At 36.6% G+C, this 21,195-nt stretch overlaps 1 protein-coding gene across 2 annotated transcripts in view; it reads right to left on the reverse strand.

Annotated features, from left to right (window-relative positions):
• Nucleotides 1-21,195, reverse strand: part of dok6 (docking protein 6) — a 106,539-nt gene that overhangs the window by 26,937 nt on the left and 58,407 nt on the right. For both annotated transcript variants that reach the window (XM_053488107.1, XM_053488108.1), the window contains exon 4: nt 6,607-6,726. In XM_053488107.1, coding sequence (XP_053344082.1) covers nt 6,607-6,726 — 120 coding nt within the window. The remainder of the gene's footprint in view (nt 1-6,606; nt 6,727-21,195) is intronic.

The following is a 21,195-nucleotide window of genomic DNA, read 5'->3' on the forward strand; positions in this document are numbered from 1 at the left end:
CTCGCACAGGTTGCTACTGTGCACTTATGTAAATTTACCAGAATATTAAACTGGAAAGCAGCCAAAACGGTAAGCAGAAAAACATTGCTTAACTTCTGAGATGTGTTCTGTGAAAAAGTGCTGCGGTCTAGCCACTGTGCAAAGACCACTTTACAGTATATAGGTAATAATTTGGATGCTACTGTACGATGCACCTCATGGTAATATTTTTAAATGAAAATGAAACAGAGGGGTAACGGTACAACACTAAGAGATGTATAAGATAAGATTGCATGCTCTATGTGCAGGAAGCTGTCTGTCATCAGAATTCAAACCCTGTTCAAAACATCAGGGAGCATTAATGTCGTCGGACGTTTTTTGCGATTGAAAGTTAATCGGTATAAATGCTCCGAATGAGGTTTTTGAGGTTGCAAGGTTGTGTTTGGGACATTTATTCAACGTTCTCTCAATGTCATTCAATCAAAGTCATTCGAACTATCAAAACGACTTCAGCGCTTTTACAACCAACATTGGGGTTCCAGCTGAGTAAAAGCATAAATTTATATTTCATATGAATCTAAATTCCCAGCCTGTCATACATATAAAAATAACTCCTGATTCACCGTAATGGCAAGATGTTTCTTCCTGTTTAGGTTTCTTCATCCGTTTCTGGTCCCTCTGTACGCTCACTGGTGTAAAAGGCACGATGGTGAATGAAACCAAAATGTGCAGACTGTCCTTAAAGGTACTCAATCAAGCAAGTCATGTCTGGTGTAGGAATGTGTTTTCCGTCTAATTTTCAATACTCAAACATCCATAAGAGATATGAAAGGGAAAAACAGCTTTGATGTGGTGTAATCAAGTATCATTTTGCCGCCGCAATTAAAATTTCATCTTGTCGGCGATGGCGACAGTTTTATGTGTTTGATAGATGTGTTATAGAAAAAAATAAACGGACAGAAATCTTAAACTCGCAGCAAAATGTTTTACCAAATATCAGTTCAGGATTTCAGCCTGTAGTCCTGGTGTAACAGTGACATCAGTTAAAAGCAAAAAACGTCATTAAAATCTCATAAAAACAAGCAGGATACCTAATTGGCGTCTATTTTAGTGCAGGGCTTTTAATGCGATCGTACTGAATATTACTGGAAATTGTCTCTCATTTGTCCTCAAGTGACATATTTAACTTTTGGCCTCGACTGAATCCTAAACAGTGATAGATGAAGTATTACACACATCCTCTACTTGAGAAAAAGAAGAGAGTTAAATACTACTGCAGTAAAAATAGAAGTCCTCCAGGTATATTTCTATTTAGTGGAAGTACAAAAGTAATCACCTCCCAAGGTACAAAATACTGCTTTTTACAGTGCCTTGCAAAAGTATACATACTCCTTGAACTTTTTCACACTTCGTCACGTTAAACCCACAATCGTAAATGTATTTCATTGGGATTTTATTTGATAGACCAGCACAGATTCGTGGCGCATACTGTCATTGTGAAAGAAAAAAAAAGTGGAAGAAAAAAAAAAATAATAATAATAATAAAAAAAGTGGGGCATGCATTTGTATCCAGCTTCCTTTCCTCTGATACCCCTAATTAAAATCCAGTGGAACCAATTGCCTTCAGAAGTCACCTAATTAGTAAATAGAGTGCACCTGTGCAATTTAATCTCCATATAAAAACAGCTGTTCTGTGAAGCCCTCAGAGGTTTGTTACAGAACATTAGTGAACCCAGGGAACACACCAGACAGGTCAGGGATAAAGTTGTGGAGAAGTTTAAAGCAGGGTTAGGTCCTAAAAAATATATATACAGTGGTGTGAAAAACTATTTGCCCCCTTCTTGATTTCTTATTCTTTTGCATGTTTGTCACACTTAAATGTTTCTGCTCATTAAAAACCGTTAACTATTAGTCAAAGATAACATAATTGAACACAAAATGCAGTTTTTAAATGAAGGTTTAAGTTATTAAGAAAGAAAAAAAACTCCAAATCTACATAGCCCTGTGTGAAAAAGTAATTGCCCCCTTGTTAAAAACTAACTTAACTGTGGTTTATCACACCTGAGTTCAATTTCTGTAGTCACCCCCAGGCCTGATTACTGCCACACCTGTTTCAATCAAGAAATCACTTAAATAGGAGCTACCTGACACAGAGAAGTAGACCAAAAGCACCTCAAAAGCTAGACATCATGCCAAGATCCAGAGAAATTCAGGAACAAATGAGAACAAAAGTAATTGAGATCTATCAGTCTGGTAAAGGTTATAAAGCCATTTCTAAAGCTTTGGGACTCCAGCGAACCACAGTGAGAGTCATTATCCACAAATGGCAAAATCATGGAACAGTGGTGAACCTTCCCAGGAGTGGCCGGCCGACCAAAATTACCCCAAGAGCACAGAGACAACTCATTCGAGAGGCCACAAAAGACCCCAGGACAACATCTAAAGAACTGCAGGCCTCACTTGCCTCAATTAAGGTCAGTGTTCACGACTCCACCATAAGAAAGAGACTGGGCAAAAACGGCCTGCATGGCAGATTTCCAAGGCGCAAACCACTTTTAAGCAAAAAGAACATTAAGGCTCGTCTCAATTTTGCTAAAAAACATCTCAATGATTGCCAAGACTTTTGGGAAAATACCTTGTGGACCGACGAGACAAAATTTGAACTTTTTGGAAGGTGCGTGTCCCGTTACATCTGGCGTAAAAGTAACACAACATTTCAGAAAAAGAACATCATACCAACAGTAAAATATGGTGGTGGTAGTGTGATGGTCTGGGGTTGTTTTGCTGCTTCAGGACCTGGAAGGCTTGCTGTGATAGATGGAACCATAAATTCTACTGTCTACCAAAAAATCCTGAAGGAGAATGTCTGGCCATCTGTTCGTCAACTCAAGCTGAAGCGATCTTGGGTGCTGCAGCAGGACAATGACCCAAAACACACCAGCAAATCCACCTCTGAATGGCTGAAGAAAAACAAAATGAAGACTTTGGAGTGGCCTAGTCAAAGTCCTGACCTGAATCCTATTGAGATGTTGTGGCATGACCTTAAAAAGGCGGTTCATGCTAGAAAATCCTTAAATAAAGCTGAATTACAACAATTTTGCAAAGATGAGTGGGACAAAATTCCTCCAGAGCGCTGTAAAAGACTCGTTGCAAGTTATCGCAAACGCTTGATTGCAGTTATTGCTGCTAAGGGTGGCCCAACCAGTTATTAGGTTCAGGGGGCAATTACTTTTTCACACAGGGCCATGTAGGTTTGGATTTTTTTCTCCCTAAATAATAAAAACCATCATTTAAAAACTGCATTTTGTGTTTATTTGTGTTATCTTTGACTAATAGTTAAATGTGTTTGATGATCAGAAACATTTTGTGTGACAAACAAGCAAAAGAATAAGAAATCAGGAAGGGGGCAAATAGTTTTTCACACCACTGTATATATATCCCAAGCCTTAAACATCTCACTGAGCGTTGTTTAGTCCATCACCCGAAAACAAAAAGAGTATGGAACAACTGCAGATCTACCAAGACATGGCCATCTACAGTACCTAAACCGACGACCTGAGCGAGGAGAGCGTTAATTAGAGAAGCAGCCAAGAGGCCAATGGTGACTATAGAGGAGCTGCAGAGATCCACAGCACAACAGGACAACTATTAGTTGTGCACTCCACAAATCTGGCCGCCCCATGGGATGTGATAGTAGGTACTGTATAAGAGCCCTTAGTGAGTTAATTAAATAGTAGGACACAATACCTTCACGTTCGGGTGGACAGCGTGAGATTATTACTTGGAGTACTGAAAAGTAACTAAACTAAAAATAATAAAATCAACTCTTGCCCTATCTGGACGAGTCAACCCGTTCCTGAGGGCTTTTGTGTTATTTATATGTGTCTTAACTTAGAGCCAAGAGTGCACGCTTGACAGATGGTGTGCTCCTCTCTCTCTTAATAATGCCGGCTGTTTATGTAGACGCTGGCTGGATCTTTGATCTTGTCTTGTCTTTGGCTCCGATTCCATACCAGGTGCTACCTAATGTTCTCGGGGAGTGCCAGGGATCAGGGATGCACCCACAGGTTGCATCTACAGTGTTGCTTTGCCTGCGGATCTGAATAATACAGATTGTTTTCTCGCGGTTCTGTCTTTTGCGAGACCCGCGTCGTTACACAGTCAACATGTACAGTACAGTATGTGAGTCATTACTATTAGTGAGAGCTAAATGGATGTGAAATATCAGGATTTGAGGACTTTTTTGTTCAAGATTGATCAGTTCTGCTCATGTTTTTTTTTTACCTTCACTAGAGGAAAGAAAAAATCTTAGGTGGACTGAGATCGTTTGATGGTTCGTTGAGGTCGTGATTGGCTGAATTTGTGGAAATAGTAATCTTGGTTTGTTTAAGAAGAGCTCCACTCCACCGGTTAACACTTTCAGCATCATCAGCCGCATGCACAGCTTGCAAAAACAGCTTTAATTTACCCAAGTCCAATTGTTACTGCACGGAATGAGAGCTTTATTCATTTAATAAGCTTCGCACACAATAAACTAATATAAAACACCCTGCTAGATAATGGGAATGCATAAAACTGCAAGTGATTACTAGCTCTAGCCTGCGTTGCTGTTTTTATATTAGGTTGTGGTGTAGTGACGCTTCACTGCTCAAGAATTACCAATTACTTAGCTAACTATCTGGCATGCACACACCAAAATCACGGTAATAACAGATTCATTTGCAACACATAGATGAAAGATTTGCTGCTTCAAGCTAGCATTAGATTACCCATTACCCACAAAATTGGGCTACTATTGAGCCAGACAGAAAAAGCATGTAAAAAAGGAACAACTCTTTCTTCTGTTCCACATTGTGGAAAAAATAAATCTTTCAAATAAGGCCAAGGGTGTTGAGGTGGTGAGTCAGAGTCCAGATTTTTTTTTTTTTGGTCATATTTTCCAGGTGCTCAGCTCTTTAGGCTGTTACACTTTTAAACAGTAACCGTCTATATTCACCAGGTAGATACATCTAACATACAACCAACAGGTCAGAGGAAATCAGACATAAGAAAGCAAGTAAAGCAAACCCTAATTGGCATCTTTTTTCCACTCATAAGTAAGAAAAAACAATAGATGTTGCATAATGAAGTAAAAAAATAAAAAAAGAAGAAGAATGTACGAGGAGCGTTCAAGTCAAACCAGGACTGTTTTTTTTCAGACTGCCTGCTTCAGGTCTGAAACACTGGCCTCCCAGGAACTCCTTTAGCATTAATGTCGTCAGACGTTTTGCGAATAAGAGTTAATCGGTATAAATGCTCCGAATGAGGTTTTTGAGGTTGCAAGGTTGTGTTTGGGACATTTATTTAACGTTATCTCAATGGCATTCAATCAAAGTCATTCGAACTTTCAGGGTTTCACTCACGATTCACAGTAATGCCAAGATTCAGTTTTTTTCCTGTTTAGGTTTCCGTAGCTCCGTTTCACTACATCAGGGCCATAAACAGTCTGCTTTATGTTTGAAACACTGGCCTCCCAGGAACTCCTTGAATGGCCCAAACATGTAAAAATAGCTAGGAGCGAGGTCAGGAATGTACGGTGACATGTCGAAACAGCTCCCAGTCGAGTTCCTGTAATGTGAAAATGATTGTGTGTCCAGTTCCCACAGACAGATGTGTCTCTTCTGCAAACATGTGACCAGATTTTCAGGTTTCCACTCTCTGGATTTTCACGACAGCAGTGGGGTCCGAGCCACCTCGACCGAGATCATCATTCAGGGACGTACAGCCTCCTTTAAACCGGTGGCAGCATTCAAATGTCTTACTGTGTGTGATAAGAGCCTCATCAGCATACTGTGCTTAAAGACTTTTGTTAATGTCAATCGCCTTCATTCCTAAGAAATATCATCATATCACCTGGTTTGAAAATAAGACCTGGTTTGAATCGAATACCTCCATGAAATCTTTTACTTTAAAATATGGTGCAGGAAAAGTAAAAAGTCCATCAAAATGGAAATACTATTCCAAGTAAAGAACAAATACTTTATAAAATGTACTTGAGTAACAAATTACGTTTACTTTGTTAGTGTCCACTGCTGATCCTATATGAATAGAGGTTGAAATAATTTCTACTGCTTTTACAAGTATTTCAGAGTCGCTTATCCACTATGCCAATTCAGACATAAAAATATAGAAAACAAACTTTTAAAAATACTGTAATAAGCAATAGACAATACATGAAACTGCTAAGGATCTGTTTGACCTGCAGTCAGATTATAAAAAAAGCTGTGATTCATCATTTAATTTTCTTTTTGATCTATTGATAGAATTAAATATTAACATTTAAACTTTTACTTTTTAACTTTTTTTTAAATTCCATCACCTCTGCTGCGATCCAGTCATATCCATCATTATTCACAATAACGCACTTCTTTACTTGTTCTGTTATTTAAACCCCCAGCCCACACTATACCATTTCAATTTCATAACAAAACTCGAAATGAAGTCAAGCACCTACAAATCCGAAATAGGTTCATTCAAATAACGTTTATAATTGGGTCGTTTTTGAACCGAGCATCTCATAAAGGATGGCGTTTACAAATTTGCTGATCTTCAAAGAATTAATTAGCAAGTGCTTAATTAAACACGCACCGTTCTGTTCCCTCTGCACTCCAGCTGCTAATAAATCCGGCTCACCGAGGCTGATGTCATTGATCCGACTGCCCAAGCACTCGAAACAAAGCAACTTACACCACTCCTCTGCCTCCAGCTCTGTGGACACACACACACACACACACACACACAGGTCTATGAGATTGGACAGGAACAGAACAGAAACACATAGTGAAAACTTACAGAAAGTAATGGCAAAAGTTTTTTGCTACTGAGGGTAAGTTCATGTTGAAAATCGTATCATCATCATCATCATCATCATCGTCATTGTTAGCGTCATTGGTGATGTCAGTAGATTCATTTGTGCTGTTTATTTAGGTAGCTGATGTCATAAAACTGCTGTTGCTTGGCAACTGGAAAAAAATAGCTAGGTTAAGTATGTCTTTTTGTTAAGAAAATATAAAACAACAGCGGAAAGGAATTTCTAACTCAACTAAAACTTCTTGCTAATTACACTTAGCAACAATCACTAGTTGATGCCATATTTAGATTCTTCACAAACACTCATTTCCTCGCACATTTCGAATTTTATGGATGAAAAGTAAAACAACGCACATCTGTCAAACTCCGAACTGAAAAAAAAAAAAAAACGAAACAAATTACAGTGTTTTTTCGCATTTCGTTGGAGGGTCTGCTTCCCAAACCACTGACCTTTAAGCTGGTATAAACACACACACACACACACGCCCGCCCGCCCGCACGCACGCACGAAAACACACACTTTTAAGGTTCACCGAGTGGAAGATTGGATAAACAAACACTTCATCAGCATGATTGAGCTGTGTTGCTTTCCTGCTCCTACGTGAAAGCACTGCACAATTAATTGTGTTAATTAAAAAATTTTTGGGGAGCTTCAGGATTTATTTTAAGTACGGCATGAGACAGTTCATACTAATTTTATTCAGTCATTATAGAGTGTTGCTGTAGTTGTTGCTGGTTCTGTATATTTAATGGCCTCTGTATCTGCAACGCTCCAGTTGATGCTACTTTCCTAAATGTCTAATACCTAAAGCGTAAGATTTGCTTTTTGTTTGCTGTTCAGATTTTTTAAAAAAATTATTGAATTTTGGAATTAGCTACACTTTTTTACTTGGTACTGTACAGTGCATGGAATGAAGGTATAAGATTGCGTTTATTAAATACAGTAGTGTTAAAAAGTGTTTTCTCGTTTATTAGCTTTTGAGGATCTTTTGGTCTATTTCTCATCAGGCCTGGGGGAGGCTATGGGTTATACCAGGGCTACAGGTATGTAGTTTTGGAATTTGTTTTCCCTCAATAATAAAACCTTCATCTAAAAACTGCATGATGGGGTTTACTTGTGTTATTTTCGACGAATATTCAAATTAGTTTGATGATCTGAAACATTAAATTGTGACAAACATGCAAAAAAAAAAAAGAAAGCAGTAAGGGGGCAAACACCACTGTAGACTTTAAATGCACACTAATAAGAGCATAAAAAAATGTACAGCGCCATCTTTATGAAATAATTATTTAATTTCTTAAATTTAAATTAGAATATATTAAGTAGAATATGTTCTCTTCCAGTGGGCCGACTACGGTAAAACAAAGCCTGTATGTTACATCAAGTTCAGCAAAATAAAACCCTATGAAAACCCCATAAAAATTAATTTAGTAGTTTTTACGTGATGCATGCAAAAAACAGACAGATGTGATCTATTACTCATCCCCCAAATAATTTTTCCGCAAATGTCTTAAATGTATACACACACACACCGACTTTACAGTTCTATTATATGTATAGGAAGATATATACTCACTACAACTGGAGCACTTAGGATATAGGACAGTCTGTCTGGTACTGTAAGTCCTAAATGCTCCAGTTTTAGTGAGTTTGTACCACCAGTGACCTCAGATTCAGGACTCCTGGCTAACAGTGTTACAACCCAGTGTGTTAAACCTTACACACATTACCATTTGACATGTTAACTCACTGGATGTATTTTTTCCTTTCACTATTATCTTAAAAAAAAAAAAATCTGGAGACACTTCAAGTCACTGAGATCACTTTTTTTTTCACCTATTCTGATACTTGATATAACATACCTGAAGCTTATGATCTGTCTCTGCATGATTTTATGCAATGTGCGCCTGGTGCATCATTGGCTGATTGGATACTTGCATGAATGTGCTTGGCCAATTATTTGTGCCCATTCTCTTTATGCATCGGCATACACGGCCTGGCTGAAGAAAGGTTCGCACACTCTAATGATGTTTTATCACAATGATCGGTTATACAGTAGCAAAATGTGGTGACCAATTCATGTGTGAAAATGTTTCCCCATGTTCTTTCACACTTTCAGTCCTGGAATATGGCTGTGCCACCACCAGGCTAGAGAAATGAAATTTGATTTGATAACCTGGACATTCTGTACACTCAGGTGGTCAGCTGTGTTATTGTATTGCCACATTGATGAGTCTAGACCTGAACAACTGAAGCAACATCAGATCATAGCACTGCTTTTAGAGTCTTGTACAGTTACAAGACTTTTCATGATGGGTGCATCATTCCCCTTTTGACCATGACACACCAATCACTCTGTAATAGCGTCAAAATCATATGACCACTCATATGCTTTTTTTTAATTAGTCTCACTAACAAGTGTTTTTCTTATGGCCAAACACTGATTTAGATTAAATTCTGTGAGTCTTCATCACACCGTGAAAAGCTCTTACTGTACTTCCATTTATAAATACAGCTGTGGTTTCTTTCAAATGAATTTTTTACTATGTAACTTCACCAAGCCATAAAGTGTTCTCTACAATTCCAGTTATTCATGATTCTTGTTTCTTCATGGCTGATGGTTCAGATCTATTCTTCACGGTTAAATTTTTTTTCCCTTGATGCCGGCAAACAATTTGATGCATCTGAAACAGCAACTTGTTTTTCAGTTAGGCAGGAAATTGACAGACAGACAGACCTAAATCACCCTTTCATCCTATTTTATAATTACCTGTCAGTGTGAAGCTATGTACAGTAGGGTACAGTATAGGTATTGTGTATAGCTTTCACATTCATCATTTTTATAAACCCTTACTCAATTGCGATTCATCCAGACCACCACAGATACCACCAGGTCCTTTCAGCCTCAGGCTTGCTAACTTCACTCTGAGACACATCTGAAGCAAGACAGTTATAACAGGTGTGACAATTGCACCACAGGTCTCAGCCATGATTTTTCATAACCTTGCACACAAAAGGAGCATGCACAAATCCTGGAAGCTCAGCTAATATTTAGTTTAGATTTAAGGGGACGCAACCTCACAGATTTCACAAGGACAGATTCTCCCACACACTGCAGGATATCCACCAGAGGAGAGTCTGCAGAAGGGCTGGTATTGTCATCAAGGTTCCCTCCCATCCTGCCCACTCATTGTTCCTGCTCGTGAAGTCTGGTACATGGTACCAGAGAATCATAGCCAGAAACTCCAGACTCTGTGATAGCTCATACCACCCAGTCTGTCAGCTTCATAAACAACAGCCACCCTTACAGTACCACTTCCACCTCCACGCTGTCCTTACACACACTGACACACAATGTATAAACATTGCAGTGTGCATTTTACAGGACAATACCTCTTGTAAATAGAACCAAAACTACACTTACTGCATTTCCTACCGTTTATTCTATATCCTAAACAGTTGTTATATATTTCTTTATGCTGTCTTATTCTATTCAAATACTGCACAAGCACCTTAAACAAATCCATACCGGCTCGGTGTAGGATTATTGCTAAATATGACATGCATTTTTTTTTATGTTGCATAAATGTTACTGTGTTATTAGCAAGTATTTTACTTTTATTTCTACTATGACAACATTCTAAAAGTATCATTGTGTATATAGTATTATAGTACTTTACATATAAAATTTTTTTGTAATGGGAGGTTGTGTCTATATGTTGTTTTGTATTATTGAAATATTTTTATTGCAGAGTTTTATTTGAATGTTTTTTTATGTATAAGGAGGTTATGTGTGTATTTTTTGTATTGTAAAGTCTTATCTGAATTTTGTTTTGTTTTATAAGGTTTAATTAGGCTCACTATCAAGTGTTTTTCTCATGGCCAACCAGTGGTACTAATTGTATTACAACATGTTCTGTGTTTAGTATGTGTTCTGTTAATGTTGTTTTGTGGTGCAAGGTTTTGTCTACATGTTTGTCTGAATATTGTTTTGTATTGTGAGGTTTTATCTAAATGTTTTATATTGCATGGTTTTCTCCACTAGTTGTATATTAGAAGTTTTTGTGTACATGGTTTTGTGTTGTTTTGTATTTAAATAGTTTGTCTAAATTTGGTTATGTATTAGGAAGGTTTGCCTAAATATTATTTTTGTATTGCAAGGTTTTGTCTGCATGTTTCATATTTGGAAATTTTGTCTACATGTTTTATACTGGGAGGGTTTTCTAAATGTGGTTTTGTTTTGTATTGTATAGTTTTGTTGACATGTTTTGTTTGTGTGTTAATTATTCTATTAGGAGTTTTTTTTTCGAAATGTTTTGAGTTATGAGAATTTGCTTACATGCTTTATATTTGGACGTTTTGTCTTAATGTTATTTTGTATTGGAAGGTTTTTTCTATATGTTTTGTAGTGCAAGGTCTTGTCTAAATATTGTTTTATATTGTAAGGCTTTGTTTACAAGTTCGGTTTTTACTTTGTTTAAATAAATGTTTTGTGGTGCAAAGCTTTGTCTACATGTTTTGTTTTGCAAAGTTTTGTATACATGTTTGTATTATGAGGTTTTATCTAAACGTTTTGTATTGTGGGGTTTTATCTGTAGTTCGCATTTAGAGGTTTTATATATATATTTTAAACTGTATGGTTTTGTCTACAAGTTCTTAGAATGTTTTGTGTAAAAGGTTTTTTTTTTTTTTGTTGCAAGGTTTTGTGTACATGTTTTTTCTGTTGTTTTGTCTTTTAAAAAGTGTGTCTATATTTTGTTATAGGTAGTAGGAAGGGTTGCCTAAAATTTTTTTTTGTATTGTGACGTTTTGTCTTCATGTTTCGTATCAGGAGGTTTTGTCCACATATTTTAAATGTTTTGTCTAAATGTTGTTTTGTTTTGTATTGCAGTCTTGTTTACATGTTTTGTATTAGGAGGTTTTGTTTGTGTGTTATTTTTTCTATTAAGAGGTTTTCTCTTAATTCTCATTTAAGTTATGAGAATTTGTTTACATTCTTTATATTTGGACATTTTGTCTAAATGTAAATGTTGTTTTGTATTGCAAGATCTTGTGTGAATATTGTTTTGTGGTGTAAGGCTTTGTCCACATGTTTTATTTCACAAGGTTTTGTATACATGTTTTTGTCTAAAGGTTTTGTATTGTGAGGTTTTATCTGTACTTTCGCAATTAAGAGTTTTTTTTATAGTGCAATGTTTTTTCTACAAGTTGTGTCTTAGATGGTTTTGTCTAAATGTTGTTTTGTTTTGCAAGGTTTTGTGTACATGTTGTTTTGTATTTAAAGAGTTTACCTAAATATCGTTATGTTTTAGAAAGGTTTGCATAAATATTATTTTTGTACTGCGAGGTTTTGTCCACATGCTTTGTATTAGGAGGTTTTGTCCACATGTTTTTATATTTTGTCTGAATGTGGTTTTGTTTTGTATTGTATAGTTTTGTTTACATGTTTTTTTTATTAGGAGGTTTTGTTTGTGGGTTCTTTTTTCCTATAGGAGGTTTTCTCTAAATGGTTTGTATGATGAGGATTGTCTACATGCTTTGTATTTAACTTGAGTGTTAGTCTAAATGTTATATTGTGAAGTTTTGTCTATATGTTTTGTCTAAATGTTTTTTGTGGTAAGAAATGTATTAGTTGCATGCATGTGTTACATTCAGGGGTTTAGTCTAAATGTTGTTTTGCACTTGAAGGTTTTGTCTAAATGATGTTCTGTATCGAGCTTTTTTTTCCTCTACAATGCCTATATATATATATATATATATATATATATATATATATATATATATATATATATTTGTAATCAAAACAACATGCTGTTTTGTATTTTGAGGTTTGTGTGTACATGTAACAGTATGTTTTGCGATTTATTTATTTATTTTATATATATTTTGTATTGGGAGGTTTTATGTGCATGTTATATATCAGAAGATCGGTCTATATGCTTTGTGTTGGGAGGTTTTGTCTGCTGCAACAAGATTTGTGATCCCTATCTTAAAAAGGCAGTATGATATATATTAGCGCTGATCAGTTAGAGATGTACGATAAATAACATTTATTGTTCATTTTGTCTTAATATTTATAATATGTCCCATTAATTTGGATATTACTTAAGCTGATTAACTAAGATATTAATGAAGCTCCATAACTCTTACACACAAAAGTGCCACAAGCTCTACAGCACTGATGAAGAAAATAGAATAATTATTCGAAGATTAATTAGCAAATATCAAAGCTTGTAACAGAGAGAAGTCATCAGGACCAAATGTGCAGTCGTTTGAGCCTTATTGCTCACATTTATTATTATTTTTTCCCAGGGAAAAAAATCACAACCCAGATTATGTCATTACTATGGCATAGAGCAACAATCTAAACTTTTTTATATTAAAAAAGAAAATAATAAAAAAAAAAGGTTAGGAATTTTACACAAAAGAGCAAAGCATTATGATTCGTGAGATTTTTAAGCTTTATAAAACAATGGCTGACCCACATAATGTCCTTATTCCTATAGCAGCACTATTGCTAAATATAAAAAAACAGTAGGTGCAGTTAAAAATATTTAACAAGTTACTGCACTTCGAACATAAGATGGAGGATAGAGAGGAAAAGTGCTAGTAGAGAAAATAAAAAAATGTTCCAAGTGTGTTTGAGTTCAGGAGTGTGTGTGTGCGTGTGTGTGCGTGTGTGTGTGTGTGTGTGTGCGTGTGTGTGTGTGTGTGTGTGCGTGTGTGTGTTTGAAAAGCAGGGGTGTTAAACCTAACAGCCCAAGATGAGGTGAAAAAGAAGAAGATGATGAGAAAAGATGTATAATTATCCCTGCCATGCACAGTGTCCATACTTCTACACCATTCTTTTTTCTTTCTTTCTTTCTCTTTTCAGAAATATATAAGACATAAATTCTCTTCAAACTAGAGCTGCAAGAAAAATCACATTACGATTAGTCTGACACATATTGCAGTTGCGATTTAAACTGCAACGTTTATAAGGATGTTTGCCAATATTTATTTATCACCTTTAAATTATTGTAAAAAACATATTAATGCACATTTACACATTCATACACACTTGCACTACATATTTATATATTCATTTCTGGACCACTGCACAAGACACTTTAATAAGACACTTGAATAAGACACTTTTTATGCATATTTGCACACCACAGTCACTGCCAAATTTCTACAAATTTCTATTTTTTTCTTCTATATTATGTAATATTATGCCCTTATTTGTACAGTGTTTTTTTTCTAATTAAATTTTAAAAGGTTACATTTATTTTCTTTCGTATTTCTTTTTATTCATATTTATTTCTTATGTATAAGCTTTTATTTTTTTAAGGTCACTGACGGTCGTATAAGCATTTCACTGCATTATCGTACTGTATATGACTGTGTGTGTGACAAAATTAAATTTGAATTTAAATAAATTGCTGACTATTTGTATATTACCTGTAATAAATGACACATTAATGCAATTAATAATACACAAGTCCATAATTGGACAAGTCCATACTGCGATTTAGATTTTTGTGCGATAAACTGTGCAGCACTATTTCAAACCGGTTTAATGTTATATACATTATCATGCTGATTTATATGAAGTGTTGCTTCACTTAATTTAATATGGCTGATACTGATTGATGCTCCACACTTCTGTCTAAACGTCCTAGAGAACTAAACTTCCTGACCAGAATTAAAAACTGATTAAAGTGATACCGTTGTATCCCTAAATCTCCAGGATATGTACAGTATGTATGTATATAATTATGTTTAATAGTTAACTTCTGAAACCAATAAAACGTCTTTTGACCATGGGTGCCTAAACTTTTTGATTACAACTATAAGTATGTATTATGTATATGTGTACATAATATTGTGCTATTTCTAAAATGTTAGCTTTCAGCACTCCGGCCTTGGACCTCCAGGGTCTGAGTTTGATTCCCGCCTCAGGTCTGTGTGCATGGAGTTTGCATGTTTTCTTCCTGTGCTTGGTGGGTTTTCTCCTGGTTCTCCGGTTTCCTCCTACAGTCCAAACACATGCAGGTTAGAGTCACTGCCGTTCCCAAATTGCCTGTAATGTGTGAATGACAACCAGGTGTCACACTGCCACACAACGATGGAGATATCTCCAGGGTGGGAAGAGGATCCGTTGCCGGATGACACGTAGACGGACCAAAATACAAAATAAATAAATAAACAAATAAACAAATAAATAAATAAACACAAATCTCACTATGAACATCCATTTCTCAAAATCTTTTTTTTTTTCTCCAAAAAAAGACCTTCTAAAACAGCAGTCCTTTGATTTGCCTTCTAAATTAAATGGGACGGACTTTATCTCCTGAGCACAAACGCTGCCCAACACCGCTGCCTAAGTAGGGAGTCTCTTTCTGAATGCACCGCAGGGGGAATACTTTGGAACAATAGTGCACCTCCAGAAGACCTACTTTCCTTTAAATTCTCCATGGAAAAAAAAACCAAGGTCCTTTCATGACACGTGTACGTTTACTTGTTCATGTCCTTCATGGTGCCGTGTTTATTACCGTAACCCTGATTCAGTCAGGACTCATACAGTGGGGAGGGGTATCTGTGATATCTGTGATAACCGGATTGGCTGAGACAGGACGGAACACTCAGAGGGTGATAACGATTTCTCAGCAGGAGTTTCACCCGTCTCAGCGTCACGTGCGCATGATAACTGACCTCAGCATTGCACTGACCCTCCACACACACTTCAGTCAGAGCTCCACCAACGACACAGTCATGCTCTCTTTTTATGGGAGCACAGAGCGTTCAGAATTCGAATTAAAAATGTATTAAATTCCATGCATTCCAATAACTGGAGTTCAGTTTCTTACTCGTTCATGCAATTTCTCATCGCAATAATTGGGCTGTTATTGAAATTCTGTTTACAGTGAGATTTAAATGCTTTGTGTGCAGCAAATTGGAAAATTAAATTAATTCTTTTCTGAACTGAATGGATTTCAGTTTGCCTTATAAGAGACTTGGGGGCATGCTGTTATGGAAAATGATAGAGTGGTGTAAACAAAGCTGAATTTCCCTGTTGCTGCATGAGAAGAGTTTTATTCCTCTTATACCACTGAGATATTCCAAAGATACCCATTTTTACTTTTGATCTATTTATAGCCACCCTCGGGAACATCTGCGCCATACATATACGCCAACTATATACAGTGGTCCCCTCGCCAACGTCTCTGCTTTTCCCTCTTGAATTAAGACCAAACTTTTTGTCATGTTATAGAGAAACTGCCCGGAAGACTTGTCAGAAAAAAGAACAGTCTCTTCTGCCTGTTACAAAGCACTGACATCCAAGACTCCTTCCATAGCCGATAAACAAACTGTTTCTCGTATCAAGTATTACTCACATTCTTATTCTGTTTAAGTAGCGCATCCCTGAACTAAGTCCTTGTGAATATGCTGTTACTATAGAAACAATAAGGTTTTACTTATTATGCATGCACTATGACATTAATATAAACCTGTGATTTTCATTACAGACAGAACTTCTCTCAGATCTGCTTTATAGACAAATCATGTATAAAAATAATAATAATAATTATAGCATTTGTGATGAATTGGCACCCTGTCCAATGTACCCTGTCTCGTGCCCTAAGTCTCCTGGAATAGGCTCCAGGTCCCCCATGACCCTGTATACAGAATAAAGCGGTAGAGACGATGAGTGAGTGAGTGTTATACTGTACAGTGGACAGATACTGAACAGAGAGTCGAGACACTAGCACAGGGTTGCATGGCAGAACACTTCAAAGACTTTTTAAAATACTAGATATATTATGCTTTTATTCAAATTTCATAAGCAATAGCCCATGTATAAACTCATACTGACTGACAAATGGGAATAGAATAAGGGTGCATTACAACAGATTGCATCACATCACAATGTCTTTTGTGTTTTGTTTTTTAGTTTCGTATTCGTTGCCAAAAATCTGCGCTCAGTATGCATACCAACTGTGCAGTTCCTCTAAGTATAGACCTTGTGCCTCATGAATGCCTCCACCAAGAACACTTTATATACAATTCTCAGTCAATTGTTACTCTGTGCTTCACACGCGCTTCTGCTTGTACTGTATTCTTACCCACTTTTGCTTAGTGTCCTTCCCTTACGTCATCTTTTTTATGAATTAATTAATGCAATTTAGTTGCTGTTTAAGCATTCAAACTTTACCCCTTGTTAGTCACATTTACACAATGTTTATGTCCAGTTGTAAGTTACATCCAGTTAATTCTATATTCTATTTATGCCAGTGATTACGATCTTACTGGTTTGTTACTGGTTATTGTTGCTATCTATGAGGGTGAGTCAAAAGTGATCCACATTCTGGCTGTATGAATTCTTGTTTTTTATTTACTTTAAAAAGACAAATACATAGGTTTTCGAACCTCCTAACCTCCTTGCTTTTCAAAACACTTTGTCAGTCTGTCAACAAGATTTTGTATTTCCTCATTAAAAGGTTTTAGGATAGGCTGTGAGCTACAAATGCAGTGTGTCTTCACTTATTTAATTTATATCAGAAGTGAATCTCGGTCTTCGCAGGGCTGCTTTCAGGTGACCAAACAAGTGAAAGGTGGAGCAAGATCAAAGAGGTGGAGCAAGATCAAACAGGTATAAGGTGGAGCAAGATCAAACAGGTAAAAGGTGGAGCAAGATCAAAGAGGTTAAAGATAAAGCCAGATCAAAGAGGTGGAGCAAGATTAAACAGGTAAACAGGTGGTCCAAATGAGCAAGATCAGGACTATGAGAGGGATGCAATGTTGTCATCAGCTGTGGCGCGAACAAACATCCGACTCCTTTTTGATGGCTAAAACTTTTTCATGTGTATCCTTCCTTGAACTTCTTTGTCCATATATAAACGAAGTGCGGATAATTTTTGACTCACCCTTGTATTATGTAAGGGGTCATAAACAGGTGGACTGAGCTCTGGATTACAGGTCCAGTGGACCAAATCAATTCCTAAAAACAAAACTGTAGTATAGTGGAAAAACAAACAAAATTAATGGTTGTAGTTCTAAACATAACCCAAGTCAGCTTCTTTAGCAGATACTACGTTATGTATTATTCAGTCATGAGCTGTTCATGAGTTAATAATTTGTAAAAAGGTTTACAGAGTATTTTCCCCTCTGGCCAGAAAATACTAACATCTTTAACAACATCTGAATTCATAAAACAGATCGTTTACAGGCACACATTTATTCCACATTTATTGTTCTATGTCAAACACTTTACTAGTAATAAGTTTGAATCCCAATGATGTCATGGCCAGAAGTGGAAAGTAACTAAATACATTTACTTTGTTACTGTGCTTAAGTACAGTTTTCATATCTATACTTTACTTGAGTAGTTTTATTATTTTTTATTTGACATTTTACTTTTACTCCTAATATCTGTACTTTCTACTTCACTACAATTGTGCATTACTTGCGTTACATAACCACAGTGTATTGTGTGTAGTATTTCAATCGGTAATATCGCCACCTGCTGACTATTATACGTAATTGTGAGATATTTCTTCCCTATATAAAGTAAATTGATTGATTTGTTTTTGTTTCTACACATTGTAGAATCAGCAGCAGTAACTAATAATGCTTATGGCATAAGCAGTAATCAATTTCACGGACTGCGCTCTAGCTGGAAAATAATGCAACTTATTTACAAGAAATACTTGTTAGCCTTCAACCTTCCTGGGTTGTAACTGTCATATGATAAGGGAGAGTTGGCTGCGGATGGGAAATGAAAGCGATTAAACTGTCACATAAACTAGATAGTCCTGGTTAACATTCAATAATGCGTGTTTATTCACCCTTATTTTGTTTTGCTCCTGCACTCCTGTCCCGGTTCTGTTGTGTACAACCGCTGTTCTCTTTTCTACACCGTACCTTGTCATTCTTCCTAAATCAATCTTCTTACACTTGTGTCCATCAAAGTCAGGCTCTGATCTTGTGTCGCCCTCATTAAAACAGACGACAGTCAGAAGGATGGATGGACGGTTAGATGGCTAGATGGATGGACGCCAGGTTTAGAGTAAAGGGGGAAAAAATGATTTCCGGCTTCCAGTCTCATTTTTCAGCAGATGGCAAGATATCTAACAAGTGTCAAAAAAGAGCGTCGCAGACGTGCACAACAGCTGGCAGGAATAAATAAATAAATTAATAAATGGATTTATATAAATATATATACATTTTTTTGGCTGACATACAATATATGTCTACATTTTTTGGCTCAGTGGTAGATCTCTCGCCTGTCATGCGTAGGGCCTGGGTTCGATTCCCTGCCAATGCCCAAACCCCAGCCCCTGGATGCAGTGTCCGTCACAAGCCCGGATAAAATGGAAGGGTTGGGTCAGAAAGGGCATCTGGTGTAAAACCTGTGCCAAGTTGTTGTGCGGATTAGATGGTCCTCTGTGGCGACCCCTTGATGGGAGCAACCGAAAGACTAACCAAGAATAACAATATATAGACTATAAATACTGTATATATATATAAGAGAGATGAATAATCTTTTTTAATTATTATTATTACAAGTGACTACAAATCCAAGTGCTTTCCAGACTGTGTGTGTGTGTAACAATTGATTCTTGCTCTGTGCACACCACAGCTGTGTGTGGTTTTTTTTTTCATAACGGCTTAAACAAATATCTCATTTGTAGTCCGTGTAAAAGAGCACAAGAGTATGGGTAGCATCAAACAGAGGAGATCTAGGGGGAACACTTTGTATTGCTATTGTATTGTTCTTGGAGTGTAATAGCAGATTGCAGGAATGATGTACAGATACAAGATTGAGACTGTGGTGTAAACACAATAAACATAATCAGATCAAATGAATGTAATAAATACTAATAGTTTTTTGCAACTGCATACAGATTACTGAAAGATGAGTTGTGCTGCACGGTTCCTGGTAATTAAAATGTTTTATCTGATATAAAATGAATTGCGCAATGAACATCTGAGGTTTGGAGAATTTAATCTACCATCACATTTATCTTATAAAGTCTAACTGCAGGAGGGAGGAAACAGTTCTTAAAGCAGCACTCATTACAGCAGGTATTAAACCAACACCGTGTTACATACAACGTGCTAAATCAATACTTTCATTTGACTCTGTTTGCTCATGTACTTTCACTAGTCTATTAGACAGGGCTAGTGGCAGGTCTCTGTACTGTGTGTACCAACTTTTTGCCTTTTGTGTTTTTTAGTACAGTACAAGCTATTATACTCTTTTTAATTAGCCTTGAGTTGAGCTTAGATGAATTGGATCTCATGCAGCAAATTTTTTTAACCTTTTAAACTCACAGGATCTGTCATTCGGTCCAGACGAACATCCCTCACTCTCATAACTGCATCCCGTTTTTATTAGACTCACTGGTGTTAATGAATAAATCATATTAATGACTAAATAATATGCTTTAAATGTGGTACGAGCCTTAATGTGGGGCTGCCTGGTTTTAAGTATAAATACTAGATTCAATCCTAATACCCCTATCTCACCTACGCGGTTTCACGCGGTGGCCGTAAGTACGGTTCATCATGATTTACTGCTGGTTTTGGCGCTGTGATTACGTTTCATCTTTCCAGCATGCAATCGCAGCGGCTCACGGTACCTAACAATGCATCTCACCGCAAGTCAAACCGAATAGGTGAGACAGGGGTATTACACCATTACTTTAAAAAAAAAAGCATTTGTATGTCGCCGTACTTATATCAACCCGCTGGACACAATGACAAATTAGTAAGTACAGTATAATGACACCTGGCAAGAGCGTGGCGCAATCTGATTGGACATACTAACAACTGGTTAAGGCTCAAGCGCTATGACATCAGCACGATGACGTCATGGCTACGACGACGATTTCATATCGCTATGAAAGTGTTGACGTCTGATAGTGCTGATGTCATAGTGTGTGAAGAGCCCTCTTGTTCTTCTAAGCATGAAAATCACAAGTGTGGCACGAGAGGCGATAGTCAAGGTGCTTGGGCCCGCTCATCACTGCATGCAATTACAGTATATTTACCTTTATTTGATTATTTAATATGTGTAAACATAAGGAATGTTGCTTCTGTAAGCTTTCTCTCACCTATTTCCTTTTTTCATCATACTTCTTTTAGTAGAATAATGATCGTGTCAGCATTGGTGAAACAAATTACAGTGTATAATTTGATAAAAAGTGTTCTTTTGTCTTCCTTCTGCGCAGCTTTTAAGATGATACAATTTCTGATGCAATCCTAGTTTTGCAATTATGGTCCAAAGTTTAATGAACAATTTAGCTTATCTAGCTACATCGAAAAAAATTGGAATATCAAACAGTTTGAATGACTGATTGAAGTTCCTTTGATTGAGT

The sequence above is a fragment of the Clarias gariepinus genome, chromosome 26 (assembly GCF_024256425.1).
Source record: "Clarias gariepinus isolate MV-2021 ecotype Netherlands chromosome 26, CGAR_prim_01v2, whole genome shotgun sequence".
Classification (NCBI taxonomy): domain Eukaryota; kingdom Metazoa; phylum Chordata; class Actinopteri; order Siluriformes; family Clariidae; genus Clarias; species Clarias gariepinus.